This window comes from Phoca vitulina, unplaced genomic scaffold (genome assembly GCF_004348235.1).
Source record: "Phoca vitulina isolate PV1807 unplaced genomic scaffold, GSC_HSeal_1.0 scaffold12, whole genome shotgun sequence".
Classification (NCBI taxonomy): domain Eukaryota; kingdom Metazoa; phylum Chordata; class Mammalia; order Carnivora; family Phocidae; genus Phoca; species Phoca vitulina.
In genome coordinates, this window is record NW_022589715.1 from 38,951,994 (window position 1) to 38,972,710 (window position 20,717).

At 34.8% G+C, this 20,717-nt stretch overlaps 1 protein-coding gene across 4 annotated transcripts in view; it reads left to right on the top strand.

Moving 5' to 3' along the window:
* CCDC88A (coiled-coil domain containing 88A) overlaps positions 1–20,717 on the top strand; it is a 122,892-nt gene that overhangs the window by 54,722 nt on the left and 47,453 nt on the right. For all 4 annotated transcript variants that reach the window (XM_032410959.1, XM_032410960.1, XM_032410961.1 and 1 more), the window contains exons 8-13: positions 365–537; positions 11,600–11,681; positions 13,899–14,057; positions 15,461–15,607; positions 16,899–17,043; positions 19,970–20,154. In XM_032410959.1, the coding sequence (XP_032266850.1) occupies positions 365–537; positions 11,600–11,681; positions 13,899–14,057; positions 15,461–15,607; positions 16,899–17,043; positions 19,970–20,154 (891 nt within the window). The remainder of the gene's footprint in view (positions 1–364; positions 538–11,599; positions 11,682–13,898; positions 14,058–15,460; positions 15,608–16,898; positions 17,044–19,969; positions 20,155–20,717) is intronic.

The window sequence follows — 20,717 nt, forward strand, 5'->3', positions numbered from 1 at the left end:
TAGTTGTAGACATATTGCTCTTGGGTTGATTTCTTTCCTATGTCAACAGGTCTTTTACGCCTTTCTAACAGTTGCTTTCTAGTGTAGTTATTTTACCACAATTGATTTCCTTTATTAAAAAATTAGGAAGGGAAAAAAGTATTAAGTCTTGTTCTAGTGTTATCTAGTAAATAGCTAATACATGAACTGTTGCATGAAACTTTTTAAAAAGAGAGCTATCACAAAGTTAAAATCTATTTGACCAGTGAATTGTTTTTGATATTATAGGATAGTACTTAGACTTAGTGAATAGTGTTGATGTGTTTAGTTCTCTGATATGGAGAATACTAACAGTGATTCTGTGTTTATTTCTCTATTTCCTTAGACTATCATAGAACTCTCTGAAGAACGGGATGGTCTTCATTTTTTACCCCATGCCTCTTCATCTGCGCAGTCACCCTGTGGTTCTCCAGGCATGAAGCGAACAGAAAGTCGACAGCATCTGTCAGTGGAACTGGCAGATGCTAAGGCAAAAATAAGAAGGCTTAGGCAGGAATTGTAAGTTGGTGATTTTCAAGGCTTATTGAGTTTACACGGTCGCAAAGGTGACCTAAAAATGTTTTTTCAGCTTATGGAATATAGATCAGTTGTTCCAACTGCTAGCTTGTGTCAGAGTTTTCACTAGTATTTGTCAAAACGAGAAAAATAAGGAGACTGGCATAAAGTTTTCCTAATCCTAGATCTTATCAATTTAAAGATTGTCCTTTATTCTGAATTTATGTACTTCCTACCTTTCTTATATTACAATGATCTTTCTTTTATAAAATATTTTTCTTCCTTGGCAAATTGGGGTCTCCCTAATTTTTTTAAATTTTATATTCTTTGAAATCCAAAATACTGGCAACCACTGATTCGGTCAATAAGTTTAACTCTTTAAAAATTAATATTATAAAAGACTGAATTATTGGCATACAGTATTACAGAAAATAATTTTGTGTGTGTATTTTGTGTGTTGAGTGTTTGAAATGCCTGAGTCATGTACTTAGACATGGTAAATATTCAGATTGGTTAGTGCTGATGAAATTATATTTATTTAACTTTCAAAGATCATTTGAGAAATGTCAGTGTAAATGTCACATAGGCATTCTTTGGTGAATCACATGTAAAGACATAACCAGTCTCTGCTGGAGATTTTTTATTTTGTACTTTAAAAAGAACAAAGGATTTTTATGTTTGGGGCTTTTTTCTTTTTTTTTTTCTTTTTGGTTTGTTTTCCTGGAATTTGGGCTTCAGAGTATAGATTTAAAATTTAAAGCCACAATATAACAATTACGTTTATTTACTGATTATTTAAAGCAGTTAGTTTAAGAAAGTGATTGAATATGCAAGGTAGAAAAAATATACAGTCTATAGGAAAATTTGAAAACAAAAAAAATAGAGCTTTCATTGTGGATGTCTGCACTATTATGTATCTATTGAAGTGAACACGCCCAGGATATTCTATAAACAGCTGCACCAGGAAAATTAGGGAAGAGATTGCTGTTATTAGTTTGACTGGCAGTTAATGGATAGCCTAAACAGTGAACACTAGTTCGTGCCATATAATTTAGCACAATCTTCTCCAGTCTTTAGATAAAGCATGCAATTAGAACTGTAATGATGGTTGTGAATTCATTTAACATTTTGCACTCTATTAGAATTTGATTTTTAAATGAAATTTACTTGGCCATGGAGTGTATTAAAATCCCAAACAACTTAGAGATATTGATAAAATTTGGTTTCTCATATGCTTACTGGAAAATATAAGTGAATATTATTAATGAATAAGTAAATATGCCAGATATAGCAAGTATTCCCAATAGCTAACATTTCATCAAATACCATCTTTTTGTCCTTTGAAAATGTGTTTCTTCACAGATTTCTTTTATTAACATTTGCTCTAAGTCTTTTTGTTGGGACAGATCTTTCCAAAATAATGAAGTATGGAAATCATGGTGGTTAAAAATAGTTTAGGTTGTCTTATATGTAATGGAAATAAATAATTATAATGAGAACATGCAGATTAACTAGTAGCATACTTACTTACAGATGGTGCATTATAATTGCTTTTAGTTTATTGACATGCAGAGTAAAAATATAATTTGCAATTTGTTTTTTTTTTCTTTTCAAATTTTTATTTAAATTCTTGTTAGTTAACATATAGTGTAGTATTGGTTTCAGGAGTAGAATTTAGTGATTCATCACTTACATGCAACACCCACTGCTCATCATAACAAGTGCCTTCCTTTATATACCCATCACCGTTTAGCCCGTCCCTCACCCACCTCCCCTCCATCAACCCTCAGTTTGTTCTCTATTGTTTAAGAGTCTCTTATGGTTTGCTTCCCTCTCTTTTTTTCTTTTTTTTTTCTTTCCCATATGTTCATCTGTTTTGTTTCTTCCACATATGAGTGAAATCATATGGTATTTTTCTTTCTGTGACTGACTTATTTCGCTTAGCATAATACACTCTAGCACGTCACTGCAAATGGCAAGATTTCATTCTTTTTGATGGCTAAGTAATACTCCATTGTGTATATACACACCACATCTTCTTTATCTATTCATCATGGATGGACATTTGGGCTCTTTCCATAGTTTGGCTATTGTTTTCGTTGTTGTTGTTTTTTAAAGATTTTATTTATTTGACGGAGAGAGAACGCGCGCATGTACAAGCAGGGGGAGGGGCAGAGGGAGAGGGAGAAGTAGGCTCCCCCCTGAGCAGGGAGCCCAATTCAGGGCTTGATTCTAGGACCCTGTGGTCATGATCTGAGCCAAAGGCAGATGCTTAACCAACTGAGCCACCAAGCGCCCCCATAGTTTGGCTGTTGTTGATAATGCTGCTGTAAACATCAGGGTACAGGTATCCCTTCAAATTGTATTTTTGTATACTTTGGGTAAATACCTAGTAGTGTAATTGCTGGGTTTTTAACTTTCTGAGGAACCTCCAAACTGTTTTCCAGAGTGGCTGTACCAGTTTCCATTCTCACCTAATTTGTAGTTTGATGGAAGAATCAGTTTCTTATAAATTTCACTTTTATGCAGTAGTTAGTACACTATCAAAGACTTCCTTTAATAATTCTCTCTGCCTCCATGGATCCTATATTTTCAAAGTTTTTCTTTCATACAAATTATTAATTCTTTTTTTTTAATAATAGCTTTGTTGAGATCATTTATGTATCAGAAAATTCATCCTTTAAACAAGATGAAACCCGAGAGGGAGACAAGCCATAAGAGACTCTTAATCTCAGGAAACAAACTGAGGGTTGCTGGAGTGGAGGGGGGTTGGGAGGGATGGGGTGGCTGGGTGATGGATACTGGGGAGGGTATGTACTATGGTGAGTGCTGTGAATTGTGTAAGACTGATGAATCACAGAGCTGTACCCCTGAAACAAATAATACATTATATGTTAATAAAAAAAAGAAAATTCATCCTTTAAAAATGTAATTCAATGACTTTTAGTATATTCATAGAGTTGTGAAACCGTCACATACTAATTTCAAGACATTTTCATAACCCCAAAAAGAAACCCCATACCCATTAGCAGTCATCCCCCACCCTCTTTGCCTTTGGCTCCTGGAAACCATTAATATACTTTGTGTTTCCTTGGATTTTTTATTCTGAACATTTCATATAAATGGAATCATACATTGTATGACCTTTTGTGACTGGCTTCTTTGACTTAGCATAATGTTGTCAAAATTCAACCATGTTGTAGCATGTATCAGTATGTTATTCCTTTTTACATTGAATAATACTCCATTATATGGATATGCCACCTTTAGGTTACCCATTTATGAGGTGATAGATATTTGGATTGTTTCCACTTTTTGGCTATTATGAATAATACTCTTATGAACATTGATGTGCATGTTTTTTGTATGGACATGTGTTTTCACTTTTCTTGGGTATATACTGAGGAGTGGAAATGCTGGATCCTATGGTAGTGCTATGTTTAACCTTCTGAGTAACTGTCAAACTATTTGGCTGCACCTTTTTACATCTCCACCAGCAATGTATGAGGGCTCCAGTTTCTCTGTATCATCATCAGTACTTGTATATTATACACCTTTTTGATTATAGGCATTCCATTGGGTGTGAAGAGATATCTCATTGTGGTTTTGACTTGCATTTTCCTGATGACTAGTAATATTGAGAGCATCTTTTCATGTGCTGTTGGTCATTTTTGTATATCTTCTTTGGAGAAATGTCTATTCAGATCCTTTGCCCATTTTAAAATTGAGTTGTGAGATAAACTTTTAAACAGATAGGTGAAACTCTGCAGTTGAAACCCACAGGAGTTTTGGACATTTCTGACTTGGAAGAGAAAAAGGAGGTGGTGTCAGGAAGATTTCATAGAGATGGTTACCTTTCAGCTAATGTCAAGCATTTACTAGGTTGAAAAGGCTCAATTGGGTATTCTAAGCAGAAGGAACTACAAGTTCAGTAGGCTATAAGGACAGGCATCATAAGAAATGAAGTTGAAAATGATGGTGTGGATACATAAAGGTCTTGTATGCAGTACTCAGAAGTTAGGACTTTAAACGGTGGGAACCAATTGAAGATATTTTGAATAGGAGAGTAACAAGATCTGTTTTATGTTTTAATGAAAAAATGCTAGCCTAGTGGTTGACAATGTGAATGTTCACATTGAAAAAATAAATTCTGATGGCATTGTGATGGTAGATTGAAGGACAGTCCAGACAAGAAATGGTATGGGCCTGATGTAAGGTTATAAAAATGAGGTTGGAGAAGTAAAGGAGAAGGCAGGGTCTTGGGTATAATTCCTAGTTTTTTTTTTATAATCAGTGTCTATTTAGATGATGATGCCATTCACTCCAACAGGGAATATAAAAGAAATGAGTAATATTAAAGTAAAAGACAAGTTTAGTTTTTGACGTATTTAATTTGAGGTACCTTTGAGATATCTCTGTGGAGATGATCATTGAGTAATTAACTGTTTGCTCCATGGCGTGGAATAGAGATGTGGAATATTCTGCATACTAATGCAGAATAATAACAGCATATAAATAGTATTTGAAATCTTGGAAGTAGATAAGACAACCCAGGGAGAACATGAAGAATGAAAAGGATGTACCCTGAAGAATACAAACATTAAAAAAGCTGTGTAAGTGGTTGGGGCAGACTTCACCATTTATTAGCCATGTTAGTTTCTTCATACATAAAATGAGAGTTATACTAATATGTACTCTAGAGAGATACAGCAGATAACCCAAGAGCATGAGCTTTGGAGGCATTCTGCCTGAGTATGAATCCTGGCTCAACACTCCTTAACTGAGTGACCATTGCCAAATTACTTAATCTCTCTGAGGCTCTCAGCTTGCTTAGCCCATTAAGTAGAAATAATAAGTGCCTACTGTAGTGTTGTTGTGTGAGGCAAATATCTAAAGTGAACATAATACATAAGTGCTTAATAAATGTAAGCTGCTATCATTGCTACTATTTCTTTAGAGGCTCTTGTGGGGATTAAGTGCTTGGTTAAGTATAAAGGGCTTAGCACATGTGCCTACCACAGATAATAAGAGCTTAATAATTGTTAGCCAAAAGATGGGCACAAAACATGAAATCAGCATATGGGTCAGAGAATTAATCTGTAGAGGAGGAGTAGAAGAACCTTCGAATGTGAAGTCATGGAAGCCAACGGAGAGAGTATCAAGAAGAAATTATTTAATTATTTTAAATTCTTCAAAAGGTCCAAAAAGAATCCATTGGGTTCATTAGTAAGGAGGTAAATGACTCTGTGAAAAACAGTATTAGTAGGGAGGTATGGATGGAAGCCTCACTGTTGTGGGTAGAATGGTCAAATGGATGCATAAAGGAATTATTTACTAATGAGACTGGAACTCATGGATAACTCTTCTGGAAAAATTACTTAAACTCATACTTTACGTACACCACAGTGAACTTCAGATGGATTAAAGAGTTAAATGTAAAAAATAAAATAATGACGAAAGAACCAAAAAGAAATACAGATGAGTGTATATTTGTTCTCTAGGTAGGGAAAAGCTTTGCCCAAAAGCAAAAGAAGTATTTATAAAAGAAGTGGTTCCTCTATTTGTATAAAAGATGTTAAATATGTAAACATGTAAATATGTAAATAAAAATATTTGAATGTTCTTCAAAAACTTAAACATATAATTTTCCTATGACCTAGCATTTCCTCATCTAGGTATATCCCCCCAAAATTGAAAATGGACTCAAAACAGATACTTGTATGCCATTGTTCATTGCAGCATTACTCCCAATAGCCAAAAGGTGGAAACAACCCAAGTGTCCGTGAATAGGTTGTTAAATAAAATGTGATGTAAATATACAATGGAATATTCTTTAGCCATAAAAATGATGAAATTCTAATACCTGCTATAACATGAATGAGCCCTAAAGACAATTTGCTAACTGAGATAAGCCAGATACAAAGGACAAATATTTTATGATTCCATTTAAATATCTTTAATAGGCAAATTCAGAGATTAATAGATTAGAGGTAGGAGCTGGGGGTATAGTGGAATTCCAGAGTTATTGCTTAATGAAAACAGAATTGCTGTTTGGGGTGATGAAAAAAGAAAAAGATTTGGGAATAGGTAGTAGTGATAGTTTAACAACAGTGTAAATGTAGTTTGACACTAAAATGTCATTTAAAATGATTAAAATTGCAATTTTATGTTAAACATATGTAACCATAATAGAAAATAAAATTTGTTTTTAATTTTTTAAAAAAGCATTCAATAATCTATAAAGAAATATTTATAAGAAATATCTTATAAATCATAAAAGGTAATAGCTTTTTAAAAATGTTTTTATTTAAATTCCATTTAGTTGATATACAGTGTTATATTAGTTTCAGGTGTATAATATAGTAATTCAACACTTCCATATATCACCTGGTGCTCATCACAAGAAGTACACTCCTTTTTTTTTTTTTTTTAAGATTTTACTTATTTATTTGACAGAGAGTGAGACAGCGAGAGAGGGAACACAAGTAGGGGGAGTGGGAGAGGGAGAAGCAGGCCTCCCGCTGAGCAGGGAGTGCAATGCGGGGCTCGATCCCAGGACCCTATCCCAGGACCCTGGGATCATGACCTGAGCCGAAGGCAGATGTTTAACCGACTGAGCCACCCAGGCACCCCAAGAAGTGCACTCCTTAATCCCCATCACCTATTTCACCCATTGCCCACCCACCTCCCCTCTGGTAACCATCAGTTTGCTCTCTATAGTTAAGAATCTGTTTCTTGGGCGCCTGGGTGGCTCAGTTGGTTAAGCGACTGCCTTCGGCTCAGGTCATGATCCCGGAGTCCTGGGATCGAGTCCCACATCAGGCTCCCGGCTCCCTGCTTCTCCCTCTGACCCTCTCCCCTCTCATGCTGTTTCTCTCTCTCTCTCTCTCAAATAAATAAATAAATAAATAAAATCTTTTAAAAAAAAAGAAATTTTCAAAAAAAAAGAATCTGTTTCTTGGTTTGCCTCTCTCTTTTTTCCGCCCTTTGCTCATTTGTTTTGTTTTGTTTCTTAAATTCCACATATGAGTGACTTATTTCTTTTTTTTCAAGATTTTATTTATTTATTCATGAGAGACAGAGAGAGAGAAGGCAGGCAGAGGGAGAAGCAGGCTCCCCGTGGAGCAGGGATCCCGATGCAGGACTCAATCCCAGGACCCCAGGATCATGACCTGAGCCAAAGGCAGACGCTTAACCGACTGAGCCACCCAGGCACACATGAGTGACTTATTTCACTTAGTATAATACTCTCTGGTTCTATCCATCTTGTTGCAAATGACAAGATTTCATCCTTTTTATGGCTGAGTAATACTACGTTGTGTATGTACACTCCACATCTTCTTTATCCATTTGTCAGTCAGTGGACATTTGGACTGTTTCCATAGTTTGGCTATTGTAGATAAGGCCCTATAAACATCGGGGTGCATGTATCTCTTTGAATTAGTATTTTTGTATTCTTTGGGTAAATACCTAGTACTCTAATCGCTGGATCGGAGGGTGGTTCTATTTTTAACTTTTTTGAGGAACCTCCATGCTGTTTTCCTGAGTGGCCACACCAGTTTCCATTCTCACCAGCAGTGCAAGAGGGTTCCCCTTTCTCCACATCCTTGCCAACACCTGTTGTTTCTTGTGCTTTTGATTTTAGCCATTGTGACCGGTGTGAGGTGATAATCTCCTTGTAGTTTTGATTTGTTTTCCCTGATGATGAGTGATGTTGAGCATCTTTTCCTGTGTCTGTTGGCCATCTGTATGTCTTTGGAAAAATGTCTATTCATGTCTTCTGCACATTTTTAAATTGGATTATTCATTTTTTGGGTGTTGAGTTTTATAAGTTCTTTATAGATTTTGGATACTAACCCTTTATCAGATACGTCAGTTGCAAATATCTTCTCCCATTCTGTAGGTTGCCTTTTAGTTTTGTTGATTGTTTCCTTCACTGTGCAGAAGCTTTTTATTTTGAAGAAGTCCCAATAGTTGATTTTTGCTTTTGTCTCCCTTGCCTCAGGAGACATACCTAGAAAGAAGTTGCTACAGCCAGTGTCAAAGAGGTTACTGCCTGTGTTCTCCTCTAGGATTTTTATGGTTTCAGGTCTCACACTTAGGTCTTTAATCCATTTTGAATTGATTTTTGTGTTTGTATAAGAAAGTGGTCCAGTTTCATTCTTTTGCAGGTCACTGTCCAGTTTCTTAACACCATTTGTTGAAGAGACTTGTCTTTTTTCCATTGGATATTCTTTCCTGCTTTGTTGAAGATTAATTGACCGTATAGTTGTGGGTTCATTTCTGGGTTTTCTATTCTGTTCCACTGACCTACGTGTCAATTTTTGTGCCAGTACCATACTGTTTTGATCACTAGACCTTTGTACTGTAACTTGAAGTCCGGAATTGTGATGCCTCCAGCTTTGCTTTTCTTTTTAAAGATTTTATTTATTTATTTGTCAGAGAGAGAGCACAAGCAGAGGGAGAAGCAGGCTCCCCACTGAGCAAGGAGCCTGATGTGGGACTCGATCCCAGGCCCCTGGGATCATGACCTGAGCCGAAGGCAGACGCTTAACTGACTGAGCCACCCAGGTGTCCCCAGCTTTGCTTTTCTTTTTCAGTGTTGCTTTGGTTATTCAGGGTCTTTTGTGGTTCCATACAAATTTTAGGATTTTTTGTTCTAATTGTGTGAAAACTGCTGTTGGTATTTTGATAGGGATTGCATTAAATGGTTAGAGGGATTTGATAGAACAGACATTTTAATAATATTTGTCTTTCCAATCCATGAACATGGAATGTCTTTCCATTTCTTTGTGTCAATTTCAATTTCTTTCATCAGTGTTTTATAATCTTCAGAGTATGGGTCTTTCACCTCTTTGATTAGGTTTATTCCCAGAGATCTTATTATTTTTGGTGCAGTTGTAAATTATTGGTGTATAGAAATTAACATAATCTTTATGTTGATTTTGTATCCTGTGACTTGATTGAATTCATGTATCAGTTCTAGCAGTTTTTTGGTGGAGTCTTTTGGGTTTCTCTATAGAGTATCATATTATCTACAAATAGTGAAAGTTTGACTTCTTCCTTGCTATTTGGATGCCTTTTATTTATTTTTGTTTTCTGATTGCTGTGGCTAGGACTTCCGTACTATGTTAAATAACAGTGGTGCGTGTGGACATCCCTGAGATGAGAGGAAAAGCTCTCAGTTTTTCCCCATTGAGCATGTTGTTCACTGGGTTTTTCATAAAAGGTTTTTATTATGTTGAGGGTTGCAAGGAATAAATCCAACTTGACTGTGGTGAATGGTTCTTTTAATGTATCACTGGATTCAGTTTGCTAGTATCTTTTTTTGAGAATTTTTGCATCCATGTTCATCAAGGATATATTGGCATGTAGTTCTTTTTTTTTAGTGGATTCTTTTTTTTTTTTTAAGATTTTATTTATTTGATAGAGACAGCGAGAGAGGGAACACAAGCAGGAGGAGTGGGAGAGGGAGAAGCAGGCTTCCTGCTGAGCAGGGAGCCCAATGCGGGGCTCGATCCCAGGACCCCGGGATCATGACCTGAGCTGAAGGCAGACGCTTAACGACTGAGCCACCCAGGCGCCCCTTTTTAGTGGATTCTTTATCTGGTTTTGGTATCAGGGTAATGCTGGCCTCGTGGAATGAATTTGGGGGTTTTCCTTCCTTTTCCATTTTTTGGAATAGTTTGAGAAGAATGCGTATTAACTCTTCTGTAAATGTTTGGTAGATTTGCCTATGAAACCATCTGGCCCTGGACTTTTGTTTGTTGGGAATTTTTTGATTACTAATTCAATCTCTTTGCTGGTTATCAGTCTGTTCAAGTTTTCTATTTCTTCCTGTTTCAGTTTTGGTAGTTTATGTATTTCTAGGAATCTACCCATTTCTTCCAGGTTGTCTTAGTATTCAAACAAATGCAAATTAGAATAGTAACACAGCATTTTTCAGTTATTAAATTGTTTTTCATATAGGCACTTATATCTACTGCTGTTTGCGTTATAAATTGGTAATGACCTTTCTGGAGGGTTGTTTGATGGTTTATATCTAGAACCTTTAAACATGTAATGTACTTTTATAAATCTGGCCTGAAACAGGTTTTTTGAAGGGAGGGTGGGATGGGTTTTTTTGTTTTTGTTTTTGTGTGTGTTTTTTTTTTAAGTAAATTACACCCAGAATGGGACTTGAACTCATGATGACCCTGAGTTCAAGCATCACATGCTCTTTCAACTCAGCCAGCCAAGTGCCCCTAAACATACCGTGTTTTATGTATACTGAGGTTTATTTACCAAAACATTCATTACAGTGAAAAATGGAGTTCAGAAAGGGACTATATTTCTTCATTAAAAATTATGATCCTCGAAAAGAAAGTACAGGTATGATGAAATGTCAGCAATGGATTGTTTTATACAATGAACATTTACCGTTTTTTATTAAAGAACAGAAGGTGGAAAAGTAGAATTAGTGAATGGAAACTTGAGTTTGAGCAGCTTGGCTCTGAAAGGGAGTTAGAAAATGGGAGAAGTAAAGTAGTGAGTGTAAGAAGAAGAAAAAGAATAGGAGAAATTTGAAGATGTTTATAGACTACAGGGAAGAAACCAATAGGGATATAAAGATTTTGTGTGTCTGTATAGCAGTGTATACTTACCTTTAGGCCACTGTAAATGTTGAAAATAGTTGGAGATCCTTTAAGACTTAGACCCAGATAGTAGTGCCTTGCTTAAAAACGCTTCCAGTGTATTTGTCTTTGAGAGGGAGAAAGACAAAAAGGAGAGTGAGAAGGGGTGATGGCAAGAAAAATGAAGAGAGAGAAACTACTTTATGAACTTAGAGGATGTCAGTCATTGAGGTTATTAGCCTTTGGGGAATTTTAAGGAGGAATCTGATTGATGACATGTAATCATATACATTCCTAATATCCATTTCTTTGTCTTTTTCCCCTGGGTTAGCGTATGGCTAATAGGATTTTCAACTAGATATTCAGTAATGATAATACATTTGTATTAATGCAGATGATGATCATGGTTTTCAAAAACAGTAAACTGATTATTTAATAAATTTTCATCTAAGGGAGGAAAAGACTGAACAGTTGTTGGACTGTAAACAAGAACTTGAGCAAATGGAAATAGAACTAAAAAGGCTGCAACAAGAGGTTTGTACCTGAAACTTTTATTATATGGGACCAGTAAGTAATTGGAAATTGATTTTTCTGCTTAAAATTTATATCCTTTACCTTAATGTTTTATGAGGTTACTGAGGCTTAAAGATGACTTTTTCAGTGTTTTTCTGTTCAAAAATGCCAGAGCCCTGGAAATCGTCTTTGGACTTTACTTTTTCTATATCAGTGATATTCAAACTTTCCCAGAATTCAAAGGAGCCTTTTAGGACTGAGGTAGTTCCAAATTTCTCTTTTTATGTATTTGGCTTCTGTGGGCTGGGAAGCTGGAATACCTCTACTGTAAACTGTGCTGCTTTATGTGTATCTCCCTAAGTCTTTAGTCTCTGATAATGCTTTATGTTAACTTACAGATGACAGAATGCTTTTTAATTTTTTACTCTTTTCCTTTTAAGTATTAAGATCAAAACTTTTTACCTTTTAAAAGTTACTTTTATTTTCCTAAAGCTTTGTGGGTTTTTTTTCATCTTGAGCCAAGATTGTTTAAGAATTCACTTCTTTTAATGTTTGTAATGTTTCATTTTTATTTGGAGGTAGGCATGAAGTCTTCTTTTACCCATAAATGGTAAGGATTGTGGTAAGGCTAAACAATTATTTCTTCTCCTTACTTTCCCTAACTTGCTATTTTAAATTCAGGGAATATGCCACTTGCAGAATCCTAAACTGGGACCTTTTCAGATGAATGATACTGGGAATCATAATCTTCATTTCTAGATATGCTCTGACTGCTATTCTGCTGCTTCTTGGGAGCATGGTTTTTTGTATTTGTGCTCCCTGTAAAACAGTGGTTCTCAATCTCTTTGGTGTCAAGGCTCTTTTCTGCTATTTAAAAATTAATGAGGATTAGATCTACTGGTATTTTCTGTATTTGAAATTAAAACTTAGAATTTAAAAAATATTTATTTAAAAATAATACTCAACCTATTCCATGTTAACATAAAAATTGTATGCTTATTACCATTATTTTCCAAAAAATATTAGAATGCTACTCTTCTACATTTTTGCCAGTCTCTTTTTTTTTAAAATCATTTTTGCAAATGTCTTTAATGCCTAGCTTAATTAAAGACTACTGAATTCTCATATCTGTTTCTGCATTCAGTCTGTTAAGATATCACATGCCATGTAGCCTCTGGAAAACTCCACTGCACCCTCATGAGATATGAGAATGAAAAAAACAATGTTTTAGTGTTATTATGAAAATGGTTTTGACCTCATGAACTCCCTGAAAGGGTTTCAGGGACCCACAGATGTCCCTGGGTCATACTTTGATAACTAGTTCTAAAGGATTACAAGAGAGCTTTTAAAGATTGAATTTTTGATATTTGTCTAAAATGTTATTAAGATAAGCACTAATCACTTGCAACTAATACTCACTTGGAAGTTTAGAAAAACTCAGCAGGATTTTGGTATGTTACAACGTATCTGGATAAAAACATAATTTCTCTAAAGTAACTAATGATCAACTTTAGTAATACAGTTTGCTTCTTCTGTGTTTTCACTATACTGTATTTTAAAGTTTTGCACCTTTAATTAATTTCAGATGGTTATGTTAACTAGAGGTTAACTTATTTAAAAATATCCTGAGTAGTTTTTACATTCCTAAATAGTGATCATTATTTAAAAATTTGTATGTAAGCATGTTTGTATTTGCATATAAAACATATTTTAAAATAATTTGTATTCTTGATTTTTTAAAAAAAGACTTCATATATCTCCCCATTTCTTTTTTTTATTTTTTTAACAGGCTTTAATCCACTTAATGTTTTTCACATGTGGTAGCCACACAGCTGGAGCCTGGGTCCTCTGCCCGGAGACTCTGGTGTGGGTCTTTACAGAATGGTCAGTGAATTCCTGATAGGGAGACTTGGTGAACACAGCCTCTTTCCAGAGGTCAGGGGTGAGATAGCTGTAGGTCTTGGAAATGGCCTCAGAAGTTGCCCAGGGTGGCAGTGCAGCCCCTGGTCAAGGTGTAGCAGTCGTCAGTACCGGCCATCATCAGTAGCTTCCTTATATCTCTCCATCTTAAAAAAAACAGCTTAATTGAGGTATAGTTTACATACTGTGAAATTCACACTTTTAAAGGATACAATTCATTGGGGTTTTTTTAGAAAATTCATTGAGTTGTGCAACCAGAGATTATCAATTTGAAAATAGAAAATAATATTGAAAATATTAATATGTATTTATATTTAGAACATGAATTTGCTTTCGGATGCTCGTTCTGCTAGAATGTACCGAGATGAATTAGATGCACTTCGAGAAAAAGCTATCAGAGTGGATAAGCTTGAAAGTGAAGTCAGCAGATATAAAGAAAGACTACATGATATTGAATTTTATAAGGCAAGAGTTGAGGTATGTTGCATAATTTAAGCTATTCATAATTATTTTGTTTAAAAAGTTAGGTTTTTCAAAATGCATGTAAAATGCACATAATAAATTTAAGGAACTTTTGAAATGTTGAACAAATTATAAATACTTTAAGTGCTTATTTTATGGTAGATCAGCATATTGCTTATACTTGTAAAAAGGGATCTCTGGACATTATTAATTTTATTGAACTGTTTGGAGTTCTTTCATCTTTTATTTAGGTGAGGAAGACTTGAAGTCCTTCCCACGTTGTCAAAATATATACTAATTTCAAACTTGTTTCTAGAAGTGAAAGCAAAGCATGTTTCTGATCATTGGTCTCAACTCAGAATACTAAACTAGGATTAAGAAGGCACTCTCTCTCCCTCTCCCCGTGTGTGTGTGTGTGTGTGTGTGTGTGTGTGTGTGTAGAAAAGACAGCTTTTCTTACTTAATGGTTGCAGTCAGTGTTACATGAATTTGACAGCAAGAATTTGACGATCCTTGCTTCTACATTCTGTTTTTCTTTCTCAGTTAATTTCTTCATTTCTGCAAACAGAGGAGAGTATTATCAGTTTCAGTATGGTGATAAGAAGGAAGGAGTATGCAAAATCAAGAAGTGAAAACACTATAAGAGATAGTGAGAGCATTTTATCTTGAAAGTTACCCGAAAATAGACCCAGTAGATAGCAAAGACAAGGTGCTTATTAATTCTTTGCCATTTGTTTAAACGGTATATGCATGGCACTGTTAAGAGATCCTTATAAATGCCACTGTTTTAATATACTTTCTTTTGACTTTATAAACCACAGACATGTAGTTTAGCAAGACAGATTTGTGAGCACATGTCTTCAAAACATATGTGTGGATTTTAAGCATTTTCTCAAGATGCTGATATAAAATATTTATTGATAGGAGCCTTAGTTTATGATCTATGTGAGTCTTAGCTCAAGTATTGGTATTCTACTAAAAAACCCAACGCTTCACTTTCAAGTTATAGTTTAAGTAGAGAGATCTATTGCAGCAAAAAAAAAAAAAAAAGAATTAGCCCTGATTCTGTGGAGATTTGTGTCTTAAATATCAGAAAGACTAGTTATACTTAGTTCCTTATCCTTGTGACTAAGAAATTTAAATATACCCTGACAATTTTATGTGAAACTGTAGTAGTGTTACTCATCCTAGCATAAGTACTTTGCATAATAGCTTAAATTCTGAGGGGAAAAAAAAATGAAACCAGGAAAACATCAACTGTATCTCTGTTACTCAGTTGCTTTTACTCTTGCATAAAGAACGTTTGATAAAGACAGCTTAATGTCTTATTTACAATAAAGATTTTTTATGTTTCAGAGCTTTGAAAAATTAACAGATATTAACATATTTGTGATAAAGCCTATTTGAAATTTTCATAGGAATTAAAAGAAGACAATCAAGTTTTATTAGAAACAAAAACCATGTTGGAAGATCAATTAGAAGGAACTAGAGCTCGTTCTGATAAATTACATGAATTAGAAAAAGAGAATTTACAACTAAAGGCTAAACTGCATGATATGGAAATGGTAAGTAATGTAAGGTTGAACAGTTGCATGGCTTCATAGGAAATCTCTCAGATTCATCTTATTTCCCCATAATGACAATAACAACTAGCTCCTGTAGCTTTAACAGAGAAGAGGTGGCTAAATAAATTAGATGCTTCCAATTCTTTATAAAAACAGGAGTATATAAATTTCTGCTTTTGTTACAGAGTGGTATTAATGATTAATTTTGTCTTCTGCTTTGAAAAAACCCTGATAAGCTATTGTGCAAATATGCCTTTAAAATACAGAAATAGAGATGCCTGGGTGGCTCAGTCAGTTAAGCATCTGCCTTCTGCTCAGGTCATGATCCCAGGGTCCTGGGATGGGGCTCCTTGCTTGGCAGGCAGCCTGCTTCTCCCTCTGCCTGCCGCTCCCCCTGCTTGTGCTCACTCTCTCTCTCTCTGACAAATAAATAAATAAAATCTTAAAAATTTTTTAAATAAAATAAAATATAGAAATAAAACTATTTGCTAGGAATGCCTGGGTGGCTCAGTTGGTTAAGGTCATGCTCCCCAGGTCCTGGGATTAAGCCCCACATCAGGCTCCCTCTTCCCTCTCCCTCTACCCCTCCTCCCGCTCCTGCTCTCTCTCTCTCTCTCTCTCTCTCTCTCTCCTATAAATAAATAAAATCTTTTTTAAAATTAAAAAAAACTATTTGCTAAAATTTAGCATTGGGTCAGAAATCATTTACTATATATATTGAAATATATGAAGGAGTTTTCAGTGTCCCCAAGGATCACTTAATTTTTTTTTTTAAAGATTTTATTTGAGAGAGAGAATGAGAGAGAGAGAGCACATGAGAGGGGGGAGGGTCAGAGGGAGAAGCAGACTCCCTGCTGAGCAGGGAGCCCGATGTGGGACTTGATCCCGGGACTCCAGGATCATGACCTGAGCTGAAGGCAATCGCTCAACCAACTGAGCCACCCAGGTGCCCCCCAAGGATCACTTTAAAAGGATATCAGACAGGGGTGCCTGGCAGGCTCAGTCAGTGACTCTTGATCTTGGGGTTGTGAGTTGAGTCCCATGTTGGGTGTAGAGATTACTTAAAATTAAAAAAAAAAAGGATATCAGACACCTGATCAATATAGTGACCAGTATGAATAATTATAACTGATTATCACCTTCAAACTGTGAAAATTTTAAGGAACTCAAAATTTATCCTCATATTATTCAGTTTCTGATAAATAAAAATTATAAGTAATAGAGTATTTAGCTTGAAATTGCATGGTTTGTTAGCTTTCATTTCTCTTCCTACTCCCTCACAATAAAAAAGGAACGTGATATGGATAGAAAAAAAATCGAAGAATTAATGGAAGAAAATATGACCTTGGAAATGGCACAGAAACAAAGTATGGACGAATCATTACATCTTGGCTGGGAGTTGGAACAAATATCCAGAACTAGCGAACTTTCTGAAGGTATTCCCAGTATTTTTTTATTGAAAAGGATAAATGAATATGTGAAGTTGTATTTATGCTTACATTTTTTTATGTTTTTTTACAATTCTTTATTTTCCCCTGCTGGAGATATCTAGGAGGACAGATGTCTCTCTAGGTATGATTTCACAGAGTAATATGTTCATTTCCATGTTCCTGGGTCTGGTCCTTATCTTTGCACATCTTACAACTCAACTTTATGAGCGCAGTAACAGATTTGATAGTCATTTAGGCACTGTTTCATATTAGTATCACAGGAAGCTGGGATACCAGTTTATTAATTTATTTTAGGAAAGAAAGCCATCTACCCAATAGAACAGAAAAGTCATATTACCTGGTTAACCTGTTCTTTAACTATAGACAGACTTAAATAGGAAGTCGTAACATAGTGGGAAGATTCTTAGGTGAGCATGTAGCCAGTGTAAAGCAAGTTAAGGATCTTCATGGCTACTTTCATCAATACATGTACTCCATTTTAGCACTATACCTACCAACCAGTCCAGCCCAATTTTACCCTAGAAATAATTAAAGACCCCCAGATAATTATTTGGGTTATAGGTTTGATTATGCTAATACTGATTTACTTTATTGAAATTATGCCCATGTCACATTTATTTGAATTAGATTAGTTCCATAATTGTTCAGTTACCCAGTGTTAGATTATTTCACCTGCTTTCCTTCCTTCCAGATATTTATTAAGCATCTACCATGTGTAAAATATTATACCAGGCCCTGAGGATATAGTGGTGAGGTAGACATAGGTCTGAGAGAGCTTATAGTCTGACGCTTACAGGATAATTACTTCTACAGATGGTTCATCATATTTATTACCATTAGGCTTTTCCTAATTTTACACATGATAACCTAATTCCAAATTCTGGGACCCCATGTAAGTTCACTGCACAGTAATGATGATATTCAGCCAGTGAACTTGCTGAGATGTGTTACTTTAAGTACTTGTGGAACTTTTTTACTGTATTTTTTGTGAATTGAATTATAAAGAAAACAATTCAGACTTAAATGTTTTCTACTACTAGTTAAAATTACACAGTTAAGAGTTTCTTCATCTGTTAATGTGGAAACAATAATAGTATGTGCCTTGTTAGGGATATTGCAAGGACTGAATTCATTACTACTTATGAAGCTGTTAGTAGAATACCTGGTAAATGGTAGGCATTTGAGTGCTTATTATTATTATTTTTGTCATCATCATCATCATCACAGTTGTTTTGCAATTCATATTAGGATCATAGACCTGAATACTTGTTTTAATGTGGTGTGTTATTGGTTTTTTTTTTAACTATACAAGGAAATTGCTTTCTAGAAAATTTGCAAGATGTGGAAAAATATAAAGGAAGAAATGAAGGTCACTAATAATTTCTGCAGTCACTTTTGACGTTTCAAAAAATTTGCTTCCAAAATGTTTCTACACACAAATAGATATTTTAGACATCATCAGATCAACGTCTATATACAGTGCAGGTTCTTTTTTTCACCTAAGATTATCATGTAGGCAGCCTCCCTACTTAACAAAACAGTATTTTGTTAAAAATGTTTTATAAGGGGGCACTTGGCTGGATCAGTCAGCAGAACATGCAGCTCTTGATCTTGGAGTCTTCAGTTCAAACCCCATGTTGTACATAGAGATTACTTTTTAAAAATGTGTTGTAAGCATCCTTTTTAATTTCTTTATAGTCTGACCTGAAGCAACTTTGAAACACAGTCATAGTATTGAAAGTATTACTAAGGTATATTGAGTATTGTAGTCTAATCTTGCTTAATTGAAATGCATGACTACAGATCATGAAGTAAAGTTTTACTTCAAGACTTGGACAACTAATGGAATTTAAAAAGTCAGTGACTATCAGTTGTACCAGCTTTCAATTAAAGAATAATATGCTAACTAGAACAAAAACTAGAAATAAGATTTGAGGCTTTCTTTACTTCAGTCTGGGGGATATTTTACCATACCTAATTTTGAAAAGAATGTATGCTTATATACTTGTTGGGGATATGTTGTGTGTGTGTGTGTGTGTGTGTTTCTCTCTACTTAATGATGGAGAATTTCAAACATACACAAAGATAGATAGACCTAGAATGCCTTCCCATACGTCTCCATTTCCCTTCCTGAAGTCTAAAATTTCAAAATGAATCTAGGTATCATATTTCACTTTAAATCCTAGTTTTTATATCATCAAAATATTTAATGAATCTGCTGTAGGGTTATTAAAAATAATATTTTTGGTTTGCATCATATATAGAACTAGAAACTGAGTTTTCTTATTTTAAAAAATGTAATTATGCTAAAATCTACTTAGAAATATAATTTTTTGGCAAAATGGTATACATGTTGCTTGTTATACTCAAGTTTAGCAGCAATTCTTCATTTAGAGAGAGACTTTTTCGAGGTGACCAGTGTATATTGTCTTGCATTTCTCAGAATCAGGATTAGGAAATTGGGATTTTTTTTTTTTCCCTTAAGACTGTCTTCCTTTAATTTTTGAAGATACGGCATAGGATATGCTTTATAATTCTTATGTGAATCACACGATAGCTCTGTGAGACACACAGAGCAGTAACTATATTTTGTACAAGTAACATAAGATTCACTGAGGTTAAAGTGGCTTGGGCATTGTCAAGTAGTTTCTCATGAAACTAGAACTGAAACTCTGTAGTCCATTCAGTCTAAATTTTGTATTTTTTTTTTCTCTAGAATGCTCATGGGTGCATTAAAAATTCAAGATGTACCCATCTTTTATCTGTTTTTTTTTTTCATTTGTCTATCTTGTATAACTATGAATTTTTTATCAAGTTAAGGACCAGGTGATGTAGTACATTTACACTCATTATTTTAAATAATAATGAGTAAATATAGTTTTACCAGTGACAGTATTTTTCATTATTATAGCACCACAAAAATCCTTGGGCCATGAGGTGAATGAGTTAACATCAAGCAGGTTATTGAAATTGGAGATGGAAAACCAGAGTCTGACAAAAACTGTAGAAGAACTTCGGAGTAGTATGGATTCTGCAGAAGGCAACACTTCCAAAATCCTGAAAATTGAAAAAGAAAATCAAAGACTAAGTAAAAAGGTAAATAAAAGTAATGTTTAATGTAAGTTAAAGAATATATGTAAAAGTATAAATAGCCCTGTGGCTGAACGTTTATTTTCCAGTTTTTAATGTACTCTCATTATTTTAACTTATGGAAATTTTCAAAATGTGAAGTGAATGGGGGCGCCTGGGTGGCTCAGTCGTTACGTGTCTGCCTTCGGCTCAGGTCATGATCCCAGAGTCCTGGGATCGAGCCCTGCATCAGGCTCCCTGCTCCATGGGAAGCCTGCTCCTCCCTCTCCCACTCCCCCTGCTTGTGTTCCCTCTCTCACTGTATCTCTCTGTCAAATAAATAAATAAAATCTTTAAAAAAAAAAAAAGTGAAGTGAATGAACTAATATACTCATTCAGCTTCAAAAATTATTAACTTATAGCAATCTTATTTCTACCCTTGTTTGCTCTCCCCGTAACCACTAGATGATTTTGAAGTAAATCCTCGACATGGTATCGTTGCACCAATAAATATCTTATTATATATCTCTTAAAAGTAAGGAATTTTTTAAAAAAACAAGAACAGTGACATTATCACACTTAAAAATTTA